Genomic DNA, 21,033 nt, shown 5'->3' with positions numbered 1-21,033 from the left:
TACGACATTCCCGTCACCCCAGAAAGTTCCCTTGAGCTGCTGTGCAGCCCTTCCCTGCCTCCACCTTCCATGCAGGAGTCAGCCTCTGTACACTGGGGTTCTTGCTCTTAGTGGCCAGAAAATAGAGCCAAGAATGATTTTACAATTGACAGCTGATAAAGAACCATAGAGCTCTATGTTGCCTGCAGGCCCTTTTCCCAGGCTTTAGCCCTCTGGCAAAAGCTTGTCTAACACGTGGTAGAAAGGAGTAGAAAACACCTTGAGCTTGGTTCAATCAACAGCCTGAGCGTTGATACGGTTTGCTGAAACGTTGGCTATACTTGCTTGGATTCTCCATCTATTTTCTTTCGGTAGGTTTAAATAGGTATTCTTTTGGGAAACCCTCATTTCAAGTAGTGCCTCCTGCCCTCCCACATCTGATACCAAACAGAGCCAGAATGTAGACTGATGTGCAGTTGAAAATACACAGTTTACTCTTCAAAATCTTTTGATTATGCCGTGTTATTGCTTAGGGTTGAAGGTGGGAGTTAGGTAAACCAAACATTGTTCTTTTACCCTAAACCAATATATTTAATTAAAAGTTAGTGCACAGAGGGGGGACCTCTGGCCACTGTTTTCCTTCTTGGACTCAACTTCATCCATTTTTCAGTCGTTCGCGTTTCCCAATTTTAAGGAAACGGACGATGACATACATACAATCCTCCCAAACATTATGAGAAAGGCACTTTCAGGTTTTTGCACACTGCAAATGTAAGATGCCACTGATATTACATTTTAATTACAACCCCCGTAAGCAAGTCTTGATTGGTTGTATTAGCAAAACAAAAAGTATGAGACCACACACAGCGCAGCTCCCGGTTACTCCTAACCCACAAGTCCGTATCCTGCAGAGTCACTGTGTCTCCCATCAAGGGCGCGTGGGCGGCGCCCGAGGGTCAGAGCTCTGATTTGGGGGGCGCCGCTGCATACTTGGGGGCCAGTTCTGTGATCAGATCCACGTAGTCGGTTTTTTCCGCACAGGCTCTGCACTCCTCGCCCCAGCTGCGCAGTATCTGTTTCAGCTCCGCTACTCTCATCTTTGATAGGTCCACTGATGCCAGGTCCAACTGCTTTTCTAAACGACAGAAAGGGGTGGGGGGTGGGGGGGGGGGAAGCACATTTTTTAAAAAACCAAAACAACTGTGAAACACCTAGAAAGGCCAGTGGTGTTACTTATCTTAGTGCCGACTACCCTTTGTTCCAAAGTGGGAAACACTTCCACTTTCTATGGAAACCAAGATCTACCTAAGGAAAATGTGTTATCTACAAAGCTAGTGGCATCATTTGCGTTCTATTAAACTTGCTCTCCAGGAAATTATAACTTGCTCCAAGACAGGGGCGTGGGTAGCTTTGCGGTATTTGTGACCACTCCATGGCTTCTCAAGATCGTAATTACTAAAACCACTGTGCTGCCTCCTAATCGTTCTTCCCCAGGAAAAAAGAAGGGGATTGATAAACTGCAATGCCTTGGGGTGGCCTTGAGTGTGGCCGATCGAAAGCCCTCCGTCGTAATTAACTAGAAAGTGACGGTTCACTTTCTGTACGAAGATATGTCTGCATTAAAACAGAGGGGCACACCTATTACAAAGCACTGTCAAGAGTTTTTAAATACGAATGCAAAGAAACCAAAACGCGTGAATAAAATTAAGAACATCCTCATTGATCCTTAATTGTTTCGGTTCTCTGCTTGAACTCACTTGGTCCTCTGCCCCTACTGGGATTACAAAATCATCACAGCATTCCTTTCCGGTCCTTTGGGATATACCCACTTCTCTCATGCTAGTGCCTTAGTGCCGGCCAATCTGGTTCCTTACCTTCTTGCTATCGACTCTTGTTAACAACTAACTCCTGGAGAAAGACTACTGTTTTCATTTACAGACTATCTGCAGAAAATGTCAAGAACTCAACTACTTCTCTATTGCCAAACTCAAAAAGAAAAAGAAAAAAAAATAAGCTCATCTATGACATACTCATAATTTCCCCATCAGAAAGAGGAAATTCTTTCCTTCCAGCGGCAAATCCCCTTCCCCCTGCCCCATGACAGGCATGTGCTTGAACATGGATACAATATTTAAGCTTGCTTATTAAACAATTGGTAGCAGCACAGGAGTTTTACAGCTTGACTTCTCTTGAGGAGCCCTTTCCTTTTTCCCTGCATAATAAACACGGCATTTAAAAGCCTTTTAACAACCTAACATAGTGGTCAAGTGATTTATCAAAAATTTCCAGTAAGTGTGCTCAAGTGTAAAAGTGGCACTTTATACTTAGGAATTAATTTAACCAAGGAGGTGAAAGATCTATACACTGAAAACTACAGTACTTTGATGAAATAAATTAAAGAGGACACAAATGGAAAGACATCCCATGTTCATGGATCAGAAGATTAATATTGTTACAATGCCCATCCTACCCCAAGCCATCTACAGATTTAATGCAATCCCTGTCAAAATTCCACTGGCATTTTTCACAAAAAAAAAAAAAAGAAAGAAAAAAAAAAAACTCAATCTGTACGGAGACACTAAAGACCTAGATTAGCCAAAGCAATCCTCAGAAAGAACAAAGCTGGAAGCATCACACTTCCTGATTCCAAACCATACTACAAAGCTATAATAAAGCAGGGTGGTACCGGCATAAAAGCAGACACATACACATACCAGTGGAGTAGTATTGATGAGAGAGCATAAGGCAAGCTGAGGGCTGGGCACTACCTAACAATACCCCCTCCCCCCAGGTGGGATATGCGTGATATTCCTCAGGCACTCCTGGCTGCCCAAGAACAAAGGCAAAAAAAAAAAAAAAAAAAAAAAGCCAGTGGTAGAGCCAGTGATAGAGTTCACAGTCATGCGACATAGGAGTCTCCATCAGTTTATAGATGTTTTAGAAAATTACAAGAAAAAGGTAATCTTATCAATAGCTTAGCCTCCAGAAACCCATAGACTGACTCAGTTTCCTGGAGCATTAACATCACCCTCCCCTCCGCAGTGATATGGGGAACAAAGAAGAAGAAGAAAATATAAATGACATTAAATGTCTTTATAACCTGCAGCCCATTGACAAATACTTGAAGCAAATACAGAGTAGAACATTTCTCCAGGAACTCCCTGGTGTCTTAATGTTAATGCCTTACTAGAGGGAAAATAACCTTAGCTTGACAATAGCAAAGCCTCAGGTATCTTAGGAGTCCTCTTTAGCATATCAACGTCTTTCTGGAGGCCTCCCTTTTGACTTTACCTCCCCCATCTTCATAGTATATAACCAGTCGCTCTTCACAACCCCAATGCAGCTCTATCTGCCCACAGGTCCTGTCCCCATGCTTTAATAAAATCACCTTTTTGCACCAAAGATGTCTCAAGAATTCCTTCTGGGCCATTGGCTCCTGATCCGCATCATCACTCCAAAATCCCATCAGTATCAAAAGCCCAGAAATAAGCCCTTGCATATACAGTCAACTAAGATTTGACAAAGGAGCCAAGAATATGCAATGGGGAAAGAATAGTCTCTTCGATAAATGGTGTTTGGAAAACTGGATAACCACATGAAGAAAAATGAAACTGGACCCTTGGCTTTCACCACTCATGAATATTAACTTGAAATGGATTGAAGAATTAAACATCAGATCTGAAACTATAAAAATCCTGGAAGAAAACCTAGGGAAAGTCTCCTTGATAGTGGTCTTGGCAGCGATTTTTTGGATATGACACCAAAGCACAACAACAAAATCAAAAATCAGTAAGTGGGACCATATCAAACTAAAAAGTTTCTGCACAGCCAAGAAGCCATCAACAAAATAAATAACAAGTTATGTAATGAGAGAAAATATTTGAAAATCATATATGTGATAAGGGGTGACTATCCAAAATATATAAAGAACTCATACAACTCTACAGCAAAAAAAATTTAAACAATCTGATCAAAAAATTGGCAGAGGAACTGAATAGACATGGACAGTTTTCCCAAAGAAGACATACAAATGGCCAACAGGTACATGATAAGGTGCTCAACGTCACTAATCATAAGGAACATGCAGAACAACACTACAATGAGATTTCACCTCACACCTGTTAAAATGGCTGTCATCAAAAACCTAAGAGACAGGGGCGCCTGGGTGGCGCAGTCGGTTAAGCGTCCGACTTCAGCCAGGTCACGATCTCGCGGTCCGTGAGTTCGAGCCCCACGTCAGGCTCTGGGCTGATGGCTCGGAGCCTGGAGCCTGTTTCCGATTCTGTGTCTCCCTCTCTCTCTGCCCCTCCCCCGTTCATGCCCTGTCTCTCTCTGTCCCAAAAATAAATTAAAAACGTTGAAAAAAAAAAATTAAAAAAAACCTAAGAGACAGCAAGTATTGGAAATGATTTGGAAAAAATCACCGTTGGTGGTAGTGTAAGTTAGTACAGTCGCTATGGAAAATGGTACGGTGGTTCCTTTAAAAATTAAAAGAACTACCAAGTGATTCAGCAATCCCACTTCTAGGTATATATCAAAAGAAAATGAAAACAGGATGTTAAAGAGAGATCTGCACTCTCATGTTCGTTGCAGCATTTTTCAGAGTAGCGAAGATATGGAAACAACCTAAGTGTCAATAGATGAATGGATAAAGAAGATGTGCTCTGTGTCTGTGTTTGATACAAACGTATATACATACAATGAAGTGTTATTCAGCCATGAGAAAAGAAACGCTGCTCCTTGCAACAATATGAATGGACTTTGAGCACATTATGCTAGGTGAAATAAGACAGAGAAAGACAAATACTCTATGGTATCACTTATACACAGAATGTCAAAAAGCCAGACTAACAGAAACAGAGAGTAGAATGGTGGTTACCAGGGGCTGGGGGGTGGAGAAATTGGCCGAAGAGGTTGGCCAAAGGGTACAAACTCTGGGGATCTAAAATGTACATCGTGGTAATTATGTTAATAACGTTGTATTATACACTTGAAAGTTACTGAGAGAGTGCATCTTAAATGTTCTCATTACAAAAAAGGTATGGTTATCGTAAGGCATGATGGAGGTGTTAGCTAACACAGTGGTGATACTGCAATATATAAGTGTTTCAAATCGACATGGTACATGCCTTAAACTTACACAATGTTTATGTCAATTAAGTCTCAATAAATGAGGAAAAAATAAAAATAAAATAATAAAAGCTGACATTTTCAAACTTTTTTTTATTTGGAGGGTCAGCTACACTCTGTGCTCCCGAGAACGCTTATATTTTTATAGTGATCCCCATTCTTAAAAAAAAAAAAAAACAAGAGAGAGAGAGAGATAGCAAAAACCTTCTTTCGGGTCAAAAACCAAATGACACCTTTCTAATTGAAAACATGATCCACTCTACACTTACCTTGTTCGTTAATTTCATGGCTGACTTAACAAAATACCTTTAAACATAGAAGCTTTGATAGCTCAAATTATTAATATACCACAATTCAAAGACCCTGTTCAATCTCAACTTTCCTGCCAACAATAAGCTGGGAAAGAGAATTTAGAACTAGTAGTCCAGTCAAAATAAATGATTGAAAAAATAAATAAATAAATGACTGAGGGGGAGAAAAAACTTTCTTGCTAGTGTCAGTAGTATCTTTGAGTTTTTCTAGAGAACTTGGCTTCTGGCATTAATTTTAAAACAGGAAAAACTCTGTAACCCTAAAACAGTAAGGAAAATGTTGATACCAAAATTAAAGCTAGTTTATGGCTCCCCAAGGGCCTCTAGTGGCCATCACTGCGAAAACATTAGTAAGTATGTGTTTCTTCTCAATAATATCTGACTGATTTTTCTATTATTCAAGGAGCCAAGTAGGATCCCTTGAATATAGCAGACATTGCTCAAAATACATCTGGCAAATGAAAGAATCAGCATAGTTTGTCCCTTCTGTGAATATTGTTTATATGGACTCAGTGATTCCTGCCTCTACTTCATTACTTGGAAGCCAATAAAAATGGATGCCTTCCCCATAATCACTACCTTGGAGATGAGAGCCTGTCCTTGGCAAAAAAATTGAGAAATAGGTTGCCTTTGGTATCTTCCAAACTTAAACCTAGTTAAAGCCAGCTATGTTGCTCTGGTGCATAGGCATGTTACACAGCTATCTTGGAAAATAAGACCAAGGTAATTCAGAGTTGGATGCTAATTACTTAGGTAGTTTACAATACTACAGTGGATATGCAACATAAAAAAAAAAATGACTTAAGCAAAAGAAATGAGTCTCGCCTGGTAGAATCTCAGGTATTAAGGATAGACTAAGGGAGGGATGGCTTTTATCACACCTATTCAGTGTACCCAAAAGGCTGGCCCAGATACAAATCCTCAGTACTGTGTAAGAATAGATCTATATCTGTGGAATTCATAAGGCCAAGGATACTGTTTTAAATAGGACATCTTCTTCTGTTCTTCACTGTTTATTTTAGGCACCCTCGATAAGGTTACTTCATCAAGCAAAACCTGACTTGATGTGAATAACCTACTTCCTAAAATGTAAACCCGGCAGAATGACAGACGAATCTAGGGGAACAAGTCATAGTCGTATTTAAAACCGCAAAGTCCTGACATCACCTTGGAATCGATGCAGAGTTTTGCCTTAAGAGCTTACCATGAGTAGCTGCTCCCTTTACATTTTGAATTTTTCCTTGACAGACATAGTCGGCCTTGCCTTGGTGAGGTAAGAGATTAAACGTTGCTATCTGGGTTGGCGGTTCTACCTAGTGCTGATTGCGCTTTACTCCTTTCTGTTCCCCCAAAGGAGCTCGGATGTCGCTAGGCACCATTCAGCAGCCCAGCGACCTACTGGCCAGCGGAGAATGCCTTCTCTTCCCACATTCACGTTTTAGAAACAGGGCCCTCGGTGTAGAGAATTGGCAATGCTCTGGACATAGTGGAAAAATACATTTGACTCCATTATACCATATTTCAGCTCACAGATCTGGCTGTCCATCTTCTTAAGCTTCTCACAAATCTTTGTTGCAGGCATATGCACGCTCATTGGGCGAGCGACCTCACTTAGGATCTTTGTGGCTGCATCTTTCGTCGCTCCCAGATAATAGCACTGACGGAGAACAAAGATAATTTAGTGTCGCTGGGTGACGGAAAAAAGTTAATATAGTTCAGAGAAGTGAGAGAGAGGTTAACCTAGTTTTCATGGCCCAGCTATTAAATTTTAACCCCTGCTGACTAAGACACCAGAAAACAAATGATTCCATCCCCGTGATCATGTTAATTAGAAGTGCCCTGCGATTCACACGATGCTCAAAGACTAATAAGGGCTGACACTTGCTAAGTGTTTTCTCTGTGTCAGGTGCTGCTGCTCTCACTGCTCCCGGGGCTTTAAAGGTCTTAACTTAGTGAATTCTCACAACAATCCTGTGAAGTAAGTACTATAATTATCTCCATTTTACACCCAAGCCAACTGAAGGTCACCCAGCTGGCAAGCAGAAGAGACAGAATGGAAAAATCTACCATTGTGGCTCTAGAGTCCATACCCTTCCCCATCATGCTATGCTGCCTTCCCAGCTGCCCAACTTAAGCACTTTCATTTAAAAATATGAAACTTAATGGCACAAATAAATGCTGAGAGGTTTACAATGTGTCAGTGGTGAACAGTCAACAATGCAGATTTAACTGACAAATTGAACACGAAAATTCTAGGCGAAATGAATTGGCCTACAATTATCTGTAGTGAAGTGAAACACTATGTTGAAATAAGTCATCTTTGTATACTCAGAAAACACCATTATAAAATAATATGAAGAATTAGTTATGAATGATGTTATAAAAATGTTTTGATAGGTTTCACTAATAGTCTTTTTTTTCAATTTTTTTTAAATGTTTTTATTTATTTTTGAAGGAGAGAGAGACAGAGCATGAGCAGGGGAGGAACAGAGAGGGAGGGAGACACAGAAACCGAAGCAGGCTCCAGGCTCCAAGCTGTCAGCACAGAGCCTGACACGGGGCTCGAACCCACAAACTGTGAGACCATGACCTGAGCCGAAGTCGGACGCCCAACCGACCGAGCCACCCAGGCACCCCTGTAATAGTCTTGATAAGAAAGAGAAAGTCTACCCACTCAACCCAGGACAGAAATTTGTCATTAGGAATTTGTGTGAATTGACTTAAAACATGGAACTGGTTGCCTATGGTTTATTCAGAAAGCAAAATGAAACCAGATACGTTCTAGATGAAAATACATGAGTACACTTCACTGGAAGATCAATTTCTGCTTGCTATCTACAGTGAACATCCTTGAGGCAAGCATCTAAGCAGGAGACATTAAGACTAAGATGAGAATCGAAGCCATTAACACTTTTCTTCAAGCATAAGGGAAAAATGAAAGGTGAAAATGTACCATACCAGGCGGTTTTCTTTTCCTTTGACATCCAAGCAAAAGCTGACCAATTCCTTTTCTATGGTGTCCAGGGAAAAGCTGACTCCTCTGGCTATCAGGGAGTTATAGAATCGGTTCAGGAATTCTTTACATACTAGAAGAATCAAAGAAATTATGTATTTATGTTTAATATAACTATTACCACACCTATGTGGGTGTCCCACTCATCAAATAAAAAAGTTAAATATGATTCAACACATTATGACAATGGATTCAAATTGTAAGTAAGAATGGTTTGGGGCCAGGGGCACCTTGGTGGCTCAGTCAGTTAAGTGTCTGGATGTTGCCTCAGGTCATGATCTCATAGTTCATGGAATCAAGCACCACTCTCAGCACAGAGCCTGCTTGGGATTCTCTCTCTTCCTCTCTCTGCCCCTCCCCTGTTTGTGTGCTCTCTCTCTTTCTCTCAAAATAAATAAATAACCATTAAAAAAAAAAAAAAAGAATGGTTTGGGGCCTATAGCTATTAACTTAGTATTGGGCCTTGAATAATACTTATTGAATCAATAAATGAATCAATCTTTGGAATCAAGTTGAACCTAAAATGAGAATTTTCCCTCAAAATTTAACCCTTAAAGAAAATATAGCTTTATGTAGGATATGATGCTTGGGACAGCTTTGTTTAAAGCACAGAGGAAAACCTGAATACATATCTTATATGAAACCCCTTGGTCGTCTGCATATGTCTGTATGTTCTATCATCATGGACCTACATGAGACTCCAAACTGAACAATCATATTCAATCTCAGCATCCAGAGCCAGCGAAGGGGTGGAGGGAGCTGAGAAGTGGCACAGGCAACAACAACAACCGTACTTAAGGTTGTACTTAACAGGTTTTAGCACTGTTCGAATGTATATTATTAACCCATTCAAGTCTCACAACAAAGTGTGGATATAATTGCATTACTATCCTTATTTTACAGATGAGATAGCTGAGTCAAAGAGTGGTCAGTTAACTTGCCTAATAAGTGCTAGAGAGGGAATGAAATCCCTGCTCATCTGACCTGGGCCCTACACACTTAGCCAGTAGGTACCTCTGCCCTAGGAGGAAGCTGCTTTCCATGTGGCTTTCTCAGATGGGGCAAGTGTCTGGTCCAAGTAGGAAAGAAGAAAATGGAGGCCAGAAGCTTACACTGGCAAACAGTGGCACTAGATTTAGAAAGAATTCTAGAGAGGGGCGCCTGGGTGGCTCAGCCGGTTGAGCGTCCAACTTCAACTCAGGTCATGGTTTTGCAGTTTGTGAGTTCAAGCTCTGAGTCGGGCTCTGTGCTAACAAACAGCTCAGAGCCTGGAGCCTGCTTCAGATTCTGTATCTCTCTCTCTCTCTCCCCCTCCCCTGTTCATTCTCTACCTCTCTTTGTCTCAAAAATAAATAAATGTTAAAAAAGAAAACTTAAAAAAAAAGAGAATTCTAGAGAAACATACTAACGAAGAGTGGAGAGTGCTAAGGCCCTGGGTGCTCTCTATCCCTCTCTTGATTCACGGTATTAACAAAAACCAGGTAATGTGCTCTGTCCCCCCATCCCTAATAATCAAGTGTCTGATTATCTAGCGGTCTGGTAAATGAGGCAAGATCTACCGATCACCCTAATATACAAACTAGACACCTAGTGTAGTTTAAACTATTGCATTTGATTAAGTTAATTTTTTTAATAAATATTTATTGAGCATCCTATGTACAAAGCACTTTAAGAGCCCCGCTAAAAGATAAAATGCAGGAAGAAGGAGGCAAAATCCAGAAAGGAGAAACACATCACAAGAAGTAATGTGAGAAAAGAGAATGGCAAGTGGGAGAAAAATCTAAATCAAGATTAATTATGTAAACAATAATAATGAGCATGTAGGGGTATAAACATAGGGTAAAATCCAAATGCAGGACAATCCCAACACATAAGATGGAAAATAAAGGAGAATTCATGTGAAACTTCCTAAGATCCTTTACCACCCAGGAAGAGGGTAGAGAAACATTCTTGTTAAGTCATAATAATTTTTAGCCAACTAATCATGTTAACAATGTAAGGGTAATAACTAAAAGTATAAGTAATATAAAGATTACTTTCAGATCAGTATTGGTGCAGGGCATGGGGAAGGATTGTTAAAACATTTATCAGTCCACTAGAAGGCAGGAAAGAGAAAGAAAGAAAGAGAAAGAAAGAAAGAAAGAAAGAAAGAAAGAAAGAAAGAAAGAAGCACAATAAGTTTTTAAATACTCACAAAATCAAGTAGGAGAAAAACATCCAAATATATCACTGATTACAATAAGTATGAATGTATTAAACTCTCCTTTTTAGAACAGGATTTTTCAGAGTAAAACTATTAAAAATTCAATTATATGCTGAATATAAGAGTCACGTAAAAAGTATGAGGCTACAGCAAAGAGTTTGAAAAAACAAAAACCAACAAAATTGAAGAAACTTTAAAAATAAAAAGATATGCCTGAAAAAGTCTAACCAAAATCTACTTTAGCTCTGTAAAGCACTTTTTGAGAATAACAACAGTCACTACTAATCAGAAAATGAAGCACTTACCAGAAATACCAAAAAAATAAATAAAAAAAGTTCTGAACTAATGAACAGCCAATAACATAGCCTAATAATATAGAAAATCCTTATAGAATTATAAGAAGAAATTGACAAATTCACAATAAAAATAGATGGTTGAACACTCTCTCAGCAATTATTTGATCAAATCGACCAAAAGTTAATAAGGACATTAAACATTTGAGCACTATTCACAAATTTGACCTTATAACATATAGAACTCTTCTCCCCCAAATTAGAGAAATTCTTATTAAGAAAATATGCAATATTCACATTAATTTGCCAGGTAGTAAGCCAAAAAGCAGGTCTCAACAAGTACCAAAAACTCTGTACCAAGCAGGCTACCTTCCCTGAATATAATTAGAAATCAGTAACAAAAATAACATGATACAACTCAGTGTCCATCCTCTTGTATGCCTGGAAATTTTTTAAATACACACTTCTTTTTTTTTTTTTTTTTTTTTTTTTTAATTTTTTTTTTTTCAACGTTTTTTATTTATTTTTGGGACAGAGAGAGACAGAGCATGAACGGGGGAGGGGCAGAGAGAGAGGGAGACACAGAATCGGAAACAGGCTCCAGGCTCCGAGCCATCAGCCCAGAGCCTGACGCGGGGCTCGAACTCACGGACCGCGAGATCGTGACCTGGCTGAAGTCGGACGCTCAACCGACTGCGCCACCCAGGCGCCCCTAAATACACACTTCTAACTAACCCATGGGTCAAAGAAAAAGTAGTGATAGGAATGTCCAATTTTTAGTACTTAATTCCAATAAAAATGCTGTATATAAAACTTAAGGACTATAGTTAAGTCAGTACTTCTAAGGAAATTCATAACATAAAGTATGTATCTTTCAGTAAAAAAAATGGAAAATTAATGATTAAGCATTCAACTTAAGTTTTTAAAAGAAAACCAAACCAATAGACTACCTGATGTAGTTAACATGTTCAGAGATGATTTTCAGTTCTATCAGGAAAAAAAAATGTGAAGATAAATTAATGATTGAAATAAAAATTATTCAAAGAAAAATTGAGGCTAGTTTCAATTCAAGGGGAGAAAGATGTTCATGGAAGATGAAATCCTGGTGCACTAGATAACTCACCTGTGAATGATATTTACGTGGGCACAACAATATAAACCCTGAGATTTATTTTTATCCAAAATGGTGATATAAATGTATGTAAAATGGGGGCGCTTGGGTGGTTCAGTCGGTTAAGTGTCCAACTCTTAATTTCAGCTCAGGTCATGATCTCATGGTTTGTGGGAATTGAGCCCTGAATCAAGCTCCTCACTGACAGCACAGAGCCTCCTTGGGATTCTCTCTCTCTCTCTCTCTCCCTCTGGCTTCTCCCACCCACCGTTTCTCTCTCTCTCTCTCAAAATAAATAAACATTTAAAAAATGTATATAAGATGGGGGAATGGGTGTGCAGGAGACAGACGTGGGTGGGTATAATAGATCTAGAACTTCATTTTCCATAGGTAACTAAAACTGCAAACCTGAAAAAGAACACTTTGAGCAGTTTAGTTAGATTAATAAAGATATGTGTCAGGGACATCTGGGTGGCTCAATCTGTTAAGCATCCGACTCTTGATCTCAGCTCAGGTCATGATCTCACAGTTTGTGAGTTCGAGCCCCATGTCAGGACAGAGCCTGCTTGGGATTCTCTTTCTCCCTCTCTTCTGCCCCTCCCCCCCCCCAACTAAATAAATAAACTTTAAAAAATAAAAATAATAAAATTAGAATAGTAATGCAATTTATTATATGATCATCTCAATAGATGTGTATGTGTTTGATTAAATCCAGTTTTGGCTCATGATTAAAGTATGACACATACAGACACATAGCAAACTCAGACTAGAAAAAAACTACATTAAGTTGACAAAGTATGTCCACAAAAACTCTACAGCAAGTGTCCTACTTAGCAATAAAATGATCCTTTATCAACACTTGTATTCAATATAGAACTGGATGTCTTAGCTCACAGAACAAATGTTTATTTAGAAAGGAAAAAAATTTTATCATTTGCAAATTATATGATTGTCTCTGTAGAAAAACATTCTTAATAAGGAGAACATTATGCAAAATTGCTGAATTTCAGAGTGATAAGAAGACATGATGAGGAAACTGCAAATTTAAAATAAGGTATAATTTACAATCATGATAAAAATTCTAGTGTAACCAGGAATAAATTTAATGAAATGTATCAAAGCTTTAGAGGAAAAATTACAAAACTTGATCAAAACTTTAAAGTAGACCTCAGAAATGAGAAGATAAAGCCTTGTTGTTCATGGATGGAAAGATTCAATATTATGGAGGATAATCATTTTTTTAATGTTTATTTATTTGGAGAGAGAGAGAGAGAGCACACGCACACCAGCAGGGAAGGGGCAGAGAGAGAGGGAGAGAGAGAATCCCAAGCTCCATGCTCAGCAAGGAGCCCAATGCAGGGCTCAATCTCACAGCCACAAGATCATGACCTGAGCCGAAATCAGGAATCAGATGCTCCACCAACTGAGCCACCCAGGCACCCTTAGAGGGTAATTATTTTTAAATAAATCTGTACATTTCACGTTATTCCAATCAAACCCCCAATAGGACTTTTATAGATTTGACAACCTGGTCCAAAAATACATACGAAGAAACAAGAGCAAATCAAAGCCAAGAAGTGTTTGAAGAAGAAAAAAAGGGGGGAGTTGGTGGAGTAGATGTTATCAGATATCAAGATTCATTTCTAGAGCTACAGCACTGAAAACACTGTGGGAATGGCACAGAAACAGACCAAGAGAATTAGTATAGAAACAGATGCACAAATAGAGTCTAGAAACAAATAGACACCTTTAGAGGAGGTTGGTATAGGATGGAAGTGATGCTAAAAATCAATGGATGGAAAAAATGGACTAGTCAATAAATGATATTAAGACAACTTACTGCGGAAAAAGATAAGACTTAGATCTCTACCTAAAACGACACACGAACCTGAACCCCAGGTGAATGAATAGAGATTTATATGGGAAGAGCAACACTACAAAACCTCTAGAAGAAAAACCAGGGAAGCATCTTCATGACATTAGCATGGAGAAAGATTTCTTAAAGGTCCCAAAACACAGATCATACATTTGGTGACAGCAAAATTGAACACTTTTGTAATGCCAAAAAAATCATAAACAAAAGATAAGACAGGCCACCAGCTGGAGGAAGATATTTACAACTTCTATAACTGACTAAAGATTAATATCTAGAAGACATGAAAAATCCCTATGGTCATATTCTTAGGTCCAGTCATTACCAATGAGTATAACCTCTATAATCTCAGCTGAAACGTCCCGTTGTCTGACCATCACCTCCTATCCTCCCAGCTCATGTCCTCTAACACCCAACACCCACCCACACATACAATCCATTGATTTTTCCACCTTGTCACCACGCTTCCTTACCCAGCTTAGGTTCTATGGTCAACAGTGTAATTGCTCCTTTGCACACAAATTCAACTCCCTTGCATCTCCCTCCCTTGCTGTATGCACCCAGCAAAACCCCAACCCTGGTTCAAACCATCTCTCCACCCAGTTTGTACCTATGCTGGCTGCACGTGGCTGGAGGAAATAACACAGTGGTGTCCACTGGTCTTGCTTTAAATTCATGACCACTAACTTCCAGTGAGCCATCAGAGCTACTCAACAACCCTACTCCATTGACCATTCTCACACTACATCCCACACCCCAAGGAATGATTGCAAAGCTTCTCTCTCCTCAAACCTTGTCTGATACCTCCACTCCCACCTCATGATCCTACATCCTATTTCTCTGAGAGGACAAAAGCAACAGGAGGGAACTCTCCTGCTTCTGCCACCACACCTACCACACCTGTCCTTGCATGTTCTATCTTAATTCTGTGAATGAGCTTTGCCAAACCTGCTACTTGCCGAGGAGATCCTATCAACTCCCTGCTCCTGCATTCTGGCCTCTCCCTCCGGTCTCCTTTCCCATTGGCCCACGACATGCTGTTACTTCTCACATCTTAGAAACAACAAGAAACTCTCCCAACACCACATCCCCCGTCACCACAAAATACCACCCGATTCCCCCACTTGTCTTTAACAAAAACGCTTAAAGAATGTTTGTGGTTTCCAAGTCTCTCCTTTCTTCCTCTCCCTGACACTCCCCACACCTAGTTTAAAGTCAATGAGTTATAAAAGGTTTGTTGTGAACAACAGAGTCCTTGACCTCCCCTTCACACTTGATTATTTCTTTGCTGCTTATTTTGTCCTGCATGACACTTAGAGTCACTTGAAATGTATTTGTGGAGATTATTTGAGACCGAAAATGAAGATGCCTTACGTCCATAAAGGGATTGTGTTCATATTTATCAGGCTTTGGAGCCACTAGCTGGGGAATACTTTAAACTAAATGGATAGCTTGATAATTTTTTGGACCCCTGATGTGAATTTTTCTAATGTTTACTTATTTTTGAAACAGAAAGCGCAAGCAGGGGAGGGGCAGAGAGAGACGGAAACACAGAATCCGAAGCAGGCTCCAGGCTCCAAGCTATCAGCACAGAGACTGACATGGGGCTCGAAACCCCGAACCACGAGATCATGAGTTAAGCCGCAGTCGGACGCTTAACCGACTGAACCATCCATGTGAATTTTAGCTGTAAACCCAACGGAGAACATCTTGTGATTATAATCTCTCAGAAATATATTTATTCCTTTCTTCTCTTCTGGTCAGTGTCAAGGAAATTTTCCTTACAGTCTCTGTGGGCAGGGATGGGTTAGATTTATTGTTTGTCTGAGGGAGTAACGCTTTGGAAACCCCAGATTAACAGAGAAGAACATCCCAGTAGACTCCCCCTTTAAAACAAGTCTTGGGCTTTGACTTCTGTCCTCCTCATACCAAAGATTAGCTTTACTTTGGCCAGTGTCATCCAGGCAAAATGACCATAAACTCCATTTACCATTCAGGATTGCTTCTTCCCCTTTAATTTTGCCCTAGCAAGTCTTTTTATCATGTCAGCTCTTTGTTCCTTTATGATATTTTTATATTTTCTCCTGCATTGTTAGAATTTCTTGGCCAGAGGATTGCTATAATCTGACCCACTGAATTCCCAACATTCTAACCAGATTCTTTAAAAATATAAGTCAAATTATGCTACTGCATCCACTCAAAACCTTCCTATGGTTTTCCATATCACTCAGAGTCTAATCCAGTCTTTAGATTGTCCCGCAGGCCCTGATGACCCGACTTTCTACTGCTTCTCACCCCTCAGCTTCTGTCACCTCTCCCACTGACGCCATATTGCTCTGTCCTCAGTGAAGCACTCAATTGGATGTGAGGCATGTATTTTTTGGGTGAATAAAAGAGCTCCTGCATATCTGTAAGAAAAACACAGTCCAGTAGGGAAAAGTTAAGTTGGAAATACATATAACTTATCACCCAGCAATTCTTGTTCTTTGACCTAGAGAAATCATCACATATGTGCTCAGGGAGACATGTATAAGAATATTCAGAGCACCGTTGCTTAAAATTATGTAAAAGTGGGAAGAACCTAACAGAACCTCAGAGAGAGAATAGTTACACAAACTGTATTTCACTCAAAAAGTGGAATTCTAGAGACAAGTTAAAAAGAATGAACCACATCTATAGTTATTAATGTACATAACTGCCCCAAAATAATGTTGAGTGAAAAAAGTTGCACATAAGTATGTACAATGTACAATCATATACATGTAAGATCACAAAAAATTACATAGATTATTTGTGGATACATACATTTATAGTAAAAGCTCTTTAAAAATGGGAAAGAAAGTCACATTAAGTTCAGAACAGACATTTCTCCTGGAAAGGATGGAAAGAAAACGGTAGCTAAAGCCATTGTATTTTATTTTTTTAAAGACAGAGAATGGTAGCAAATGTAGCGAATTATTAACATTTAATCAATCTAGATCCTAAGTATATGTTATATAAATGTTTTCTGTATGTTTGAAATATTTCTGAATTTATGTTAAAAACTCACCACAATATCTTTGACTCTCACAAAAATCCCCAACATGCTCAATACAATATCTGGTAATATTGGGACACCCGTGTGGCTCAGTCGATTAAGCGTCCCACTTCGGCTCAGGTCGTGATCTCACAGTTCATGAGTTCGAACCCTGCATCAGGCTCTGTGCTGACAGCTCGGAGCCTGGAGCCTGCTTCAAATTCTGTGTTTCCCTCTCTGGCTGCTTCTCCCCCGTTCATGCTCTGTCTCTCTCTCAAAAATAAATAAACATTAAAAAATTTTTAATTATTAAAAACATTTGGTAGTATTAATGAAATTGAATTTAGAATTTTAAAGTGTCATCACAGATCAATTAAGCAATTATCAGTCAGGGCCCAAAAGGAAAAAACAGTATTTTAAAAATAGCATAATGCCACCTGCAGGAAAAGAGCTACAATTTTTTCAGAAAGATAATGATAAATGTTTAGAGTCAGTTTAGTGGAATAATTAAACTACCAGTGGGCTAGAAACATTATTTTCAACAGTTCCATCCACACCTTCTAAAACTGAAGTCAATCCCACATTATTTGCTTGATTTGGGAGGGGAAAAAATTAAAAAGACACCAGATTAGTCTTGGTGCAAGGCTAAGGGAGAATTACTATCTACAAACATAACACATGTTATGAGGAGTTAAGAGTTTTAAGAATAGCCAGAACTTCCTAAATAATTTGTATACAACTTCATTGTTCCAATTTTATTTGTAAAATTTCCTTAAATAATTTAGTTCCCAACACCACACCAGAAAGGAGTATAGGTAGTAATTCAGTGCATGGGGCTCGGAAGCCAGACCCGCTGGGTCCAAATCCTGGCTTTACTAATTACTAGCTGTGTGACTTTGGGTCTTTCACTGTTGAATCATCTGACAATCTCATTGCCATTCCTATGAAGGTCATCAGTCTTTTTTCTCTGGCTGTGTTTGAGATTTTCTCTTTTTTTCCTTCTTTCTCTCCCAATGATTCATTTGGAGACAATTTCTTCAATCTTTTTACTAATTCTTTTATCAGCTATATTTCATCTGCTGTTAATCCCTTCAATTTCTATTTGTAGATGTTTAATCTGGTATTTTTCCAAATATGGGTGGACATTTTAAATAGTCTTTTACCCTTTATTCATATGTTCAGTCCCTTCCTTTCTTTCTTTAAACATCATAAATGTATTTTCTATTCTGTGCCTGATAATTCCAGTACCTGAAGCCTTTCCACTAATCTCTGCGTTGTGTCTCCCACTAGTCTCCACTTTTCTGAATGTGAGCTTTATTTTTTAGACTTTGACTCTCAGAATTATTTGCAGACTGGGCTAAAGGTGGATTCCTACAGGCAAGAGCAACATCTGCTGATGCCTGCTTAACATCCCTTTAAAGTAAAATTTCAGTTTGAGATGCTTCAGACTACTCAGGTTGTGTGCATTTGGGCCTCCATGCATTTGCAGGCTATGTTGTGATTATGAGTTATCTGGACACATTTTTGTTTTCCCTTTTGGTACAAAGTTCAAGAACCACAAGTCCTTTTAGTCTCTAATGATGGGGGTAGAGTTGTGGTTATTTCCAGGTCACCTTTTAAAATGAAGGTCTAACTCTTTGGGGTTCCAAATGAATTGGGGGAGAACCTACTATTACATTCCTACCTTGGGAAGGTCCTGGGCTTTGTCTTCATTCTCTTTATTTTACCAAAGCCATGAAAACCTAAATTAAGATTGTCTAGGTAACAAATGCCCTCATGGCAAAAGCCATCTTTCTGCTCCTTTTCCTTCTTTTAGTTTCCACTTCCACCTTGGCTTTGGCCTCTGGGTATGCCTTACTAAGGTACACTTAAAAAATATTTTTACATTTTTATTTTATCCAGTGTTTTCAGCTAGAGGAACAGTCATGTTCTCTTTTAGAGCTTGAAGTCCTACTTGTTCTTAATGCTGTTAATAGGAACAGAACATTAAATAGAACAGCCTCTCATTCATGTTTTTAACAAATATTCATTGAGCAATTATTAAGTACCAGACGGTGGTCTAGGCTGTTGAAAAACAAAGTCCTTACCCTCAAGGATTACATTCTGGGGGAATAAATAAAAGTATCTTGTGGCTGCGAAGAAAAAGAAACATGGTAATGAGGATAGAGGGTGACAAAGTCATACTATTATCCTAAATGGATGGCCAAAGAAAACCTCTTAGATAAACTATTTGAGCAGAGACCTTAGTTAAGGGAGAGAAAAAATTAGTGGACTGCCTGGGGTAGAACTCTCCAGGCAGGGCAGTGCAAAGGCTTTACTGCAGGAGTGACCTGGGTGGGTCCAAGAACAGTCAGGGCACCAGACTGGTGGAAGCAGACTGAGCAAGAGGGGCAAAGACAGTAGAAAATGAGGTCTAGTCAGACATGCAATAATCACAATATGCTTTAATAAATCCAGGAAAGATGGCATAAGCTTCACATTTAATAAGTCCAGATGCTCTGGCTTATCTGAAATGTTTTCAGGTAGACACTCCAGAAATTAAATCGGTAAGTAATCAAATCAGTTGTTAATGTCTCACAAATTCTGCTTTAAATGTACAGGACACAGTTATAAGAGATCTTTAAGCAAAATTATAACCTAGCTGAACAATTATCTATATCTATACAAAGTTTTAAAATAACATCGTGTAGATATTTTAAATTTCTGAAGAGAAGTTTAATTATTGCAGGGCCGACATAAAACTGGACTCCAACCCTTAAGACTTCATTAAGTTACTATACAAACTACGGTCATCCAGTATTCAGTGTATATTGTGACCCTATAATTTCCTGGTAAGTAGGGATAGAGTCCCAAGGTCATAAACGAGTGAGGAGAATATACACTTATATAAATTATTTCAGTGAATGAAAAATGGAAGTGTTACAGTAGACCAGAAGCAAGGGGCTAGCATAGCTAGCATAGCTATTATCTTCTTTGATCTTGTTAACCACCCTCTGAAGTAGGTATTAGCGCTCTGATTTTGCAAGGGAGAGGCATGGGGGGCGGGGGGGGGCGGGGGGTGCACAACCTAGATTCACGTGTCCAGACTGCAAGTGCACAGCTGAGGTTCTGCCAACAGAAAAGGAATCATTGCTGGGTATTCCTCTTCAGGAGTTAATGTACTCCTTTGTAAAGCAACTTTTCTCTGTAAAGCCCTAAACAAACGTTAGTTACGTTCTCTGGTTTAAGCCACCTCAACTCAATTACAGACAATTTAGCGTTTTATTTTTCTTTTGGGAATCAGACATTTAAATTTGAAAGACATCTGTGCAGGGAGAGGCCAGTCGCGCCCGTCAGCTGCAGCAGAACCAATGCAGCGTCAGGGTCTTCGGAAGCTAGGGGGTCTGCACAAGATCTAATCCAAATCCAAACCCTCCACCTTTGACCGCAGTTCAATAACCTCAAAACCAGAACGCGGCTTCAAGGTATCACTGGGCCAGGATCTAAGTTTTGCCTAGGCTTGGGAGAAGGCGATGGGAAACCAGGAACTGGGCCTACATTTCCGGAGTTAAATGTTATTTATAGCCCAGGCCGGGAGAAGCCAAAGCCGACAACAGCTGCGCTGCAGCGCGGTGCCACCGCCATGCAAGCAGGTCTCACACCGCTCACCTTCACAGTCGGCCCCGGCCTCCTGGCCCAGCACCGGCCCCAGGTTAGAGACCCAAAGCCCGGCATAAAAGGCCACCATCGCGGCTGGGCCCGCGCACCGCATGCTGAGCCAGCCGCTCCAATCGCCTCGCCACCTGCGTCCACCAACAGCCACGCTGCTGTCGGCCCGGGCTGTTACAGGACGCAGAAGAGCCCGGCTAGTGGTTGGGAAAAAAATCTGCCCGGAGTTGCTAGGACAAGTGACGCAACTCAATCGGCAGTTTCCATTGGCTTCCAGGAAAGGGCCTAGAAAGAGTCCACGCCCCTTCCAGTCCCCTCCCTCACTGGAGCATGCGCACTATCGCCCACGCTGTGCTTTTCCGGTAGGGCGGGGGATTGGGGGACGCACTGAAGCTATTCGCAGACAGTCCGAGAGGAAAGGCGAAACCTTCACGCTGATTGGCGGCGACGCGGGAG

At 40.0% G+C, this 21,033-nt stretch overlaps 1 protein-coding gene across 1 annotated transcript; it reads right to left on the bottom strand.

The window, feature by feature from the left end:
- Window positions 1-450: 450 nt before the first annotated feature.
- Window positions 451-20,854, bottom strand: CDNF (cerebral dopamine neurotrophic factor). Its single transcript, XM_019460729.2, has 4 exons — window positions 20,578-20,854; window positions 8,379-8,506; window positions 6,936-7,077; window positions 451-1,114 (listed from the first exon to the last, which is right to left on the bottom strand). The coding sequence occupies exons 1-4, from the start codon at window positions 20,678-20,680 to the stop codon at window positions 936-938; spliced, it is 552 nt and encodes a 183-aa protein (XP_019316274.2). The 5' UTR covers window positions 20,681-20,854; the 3' UTR covers window positions 451-935.
- Between the last annotated feature and the right edge of the window lie 179 nt (window positions 20,855-21,033).

The sequence above is a fragment of the Panthera pardus genome, unplaced genomic scaffold, assembly GCF_024362965.1.
Source record: "Panthera pardus isolate Hobbes unplaced genomic scaffold, ASM2436296v1 HiC_scaffold_6, whole genome shotgun sequence".
Lineage (NCBI taxonomy): Eukaryota > Metazoa > Chordata > Mammalia > Carnivora > Felidae > Panthera > Panthera pardus.
This window is presented reverse-complemented; position numbering and strand designations above follow the sequence as displayed.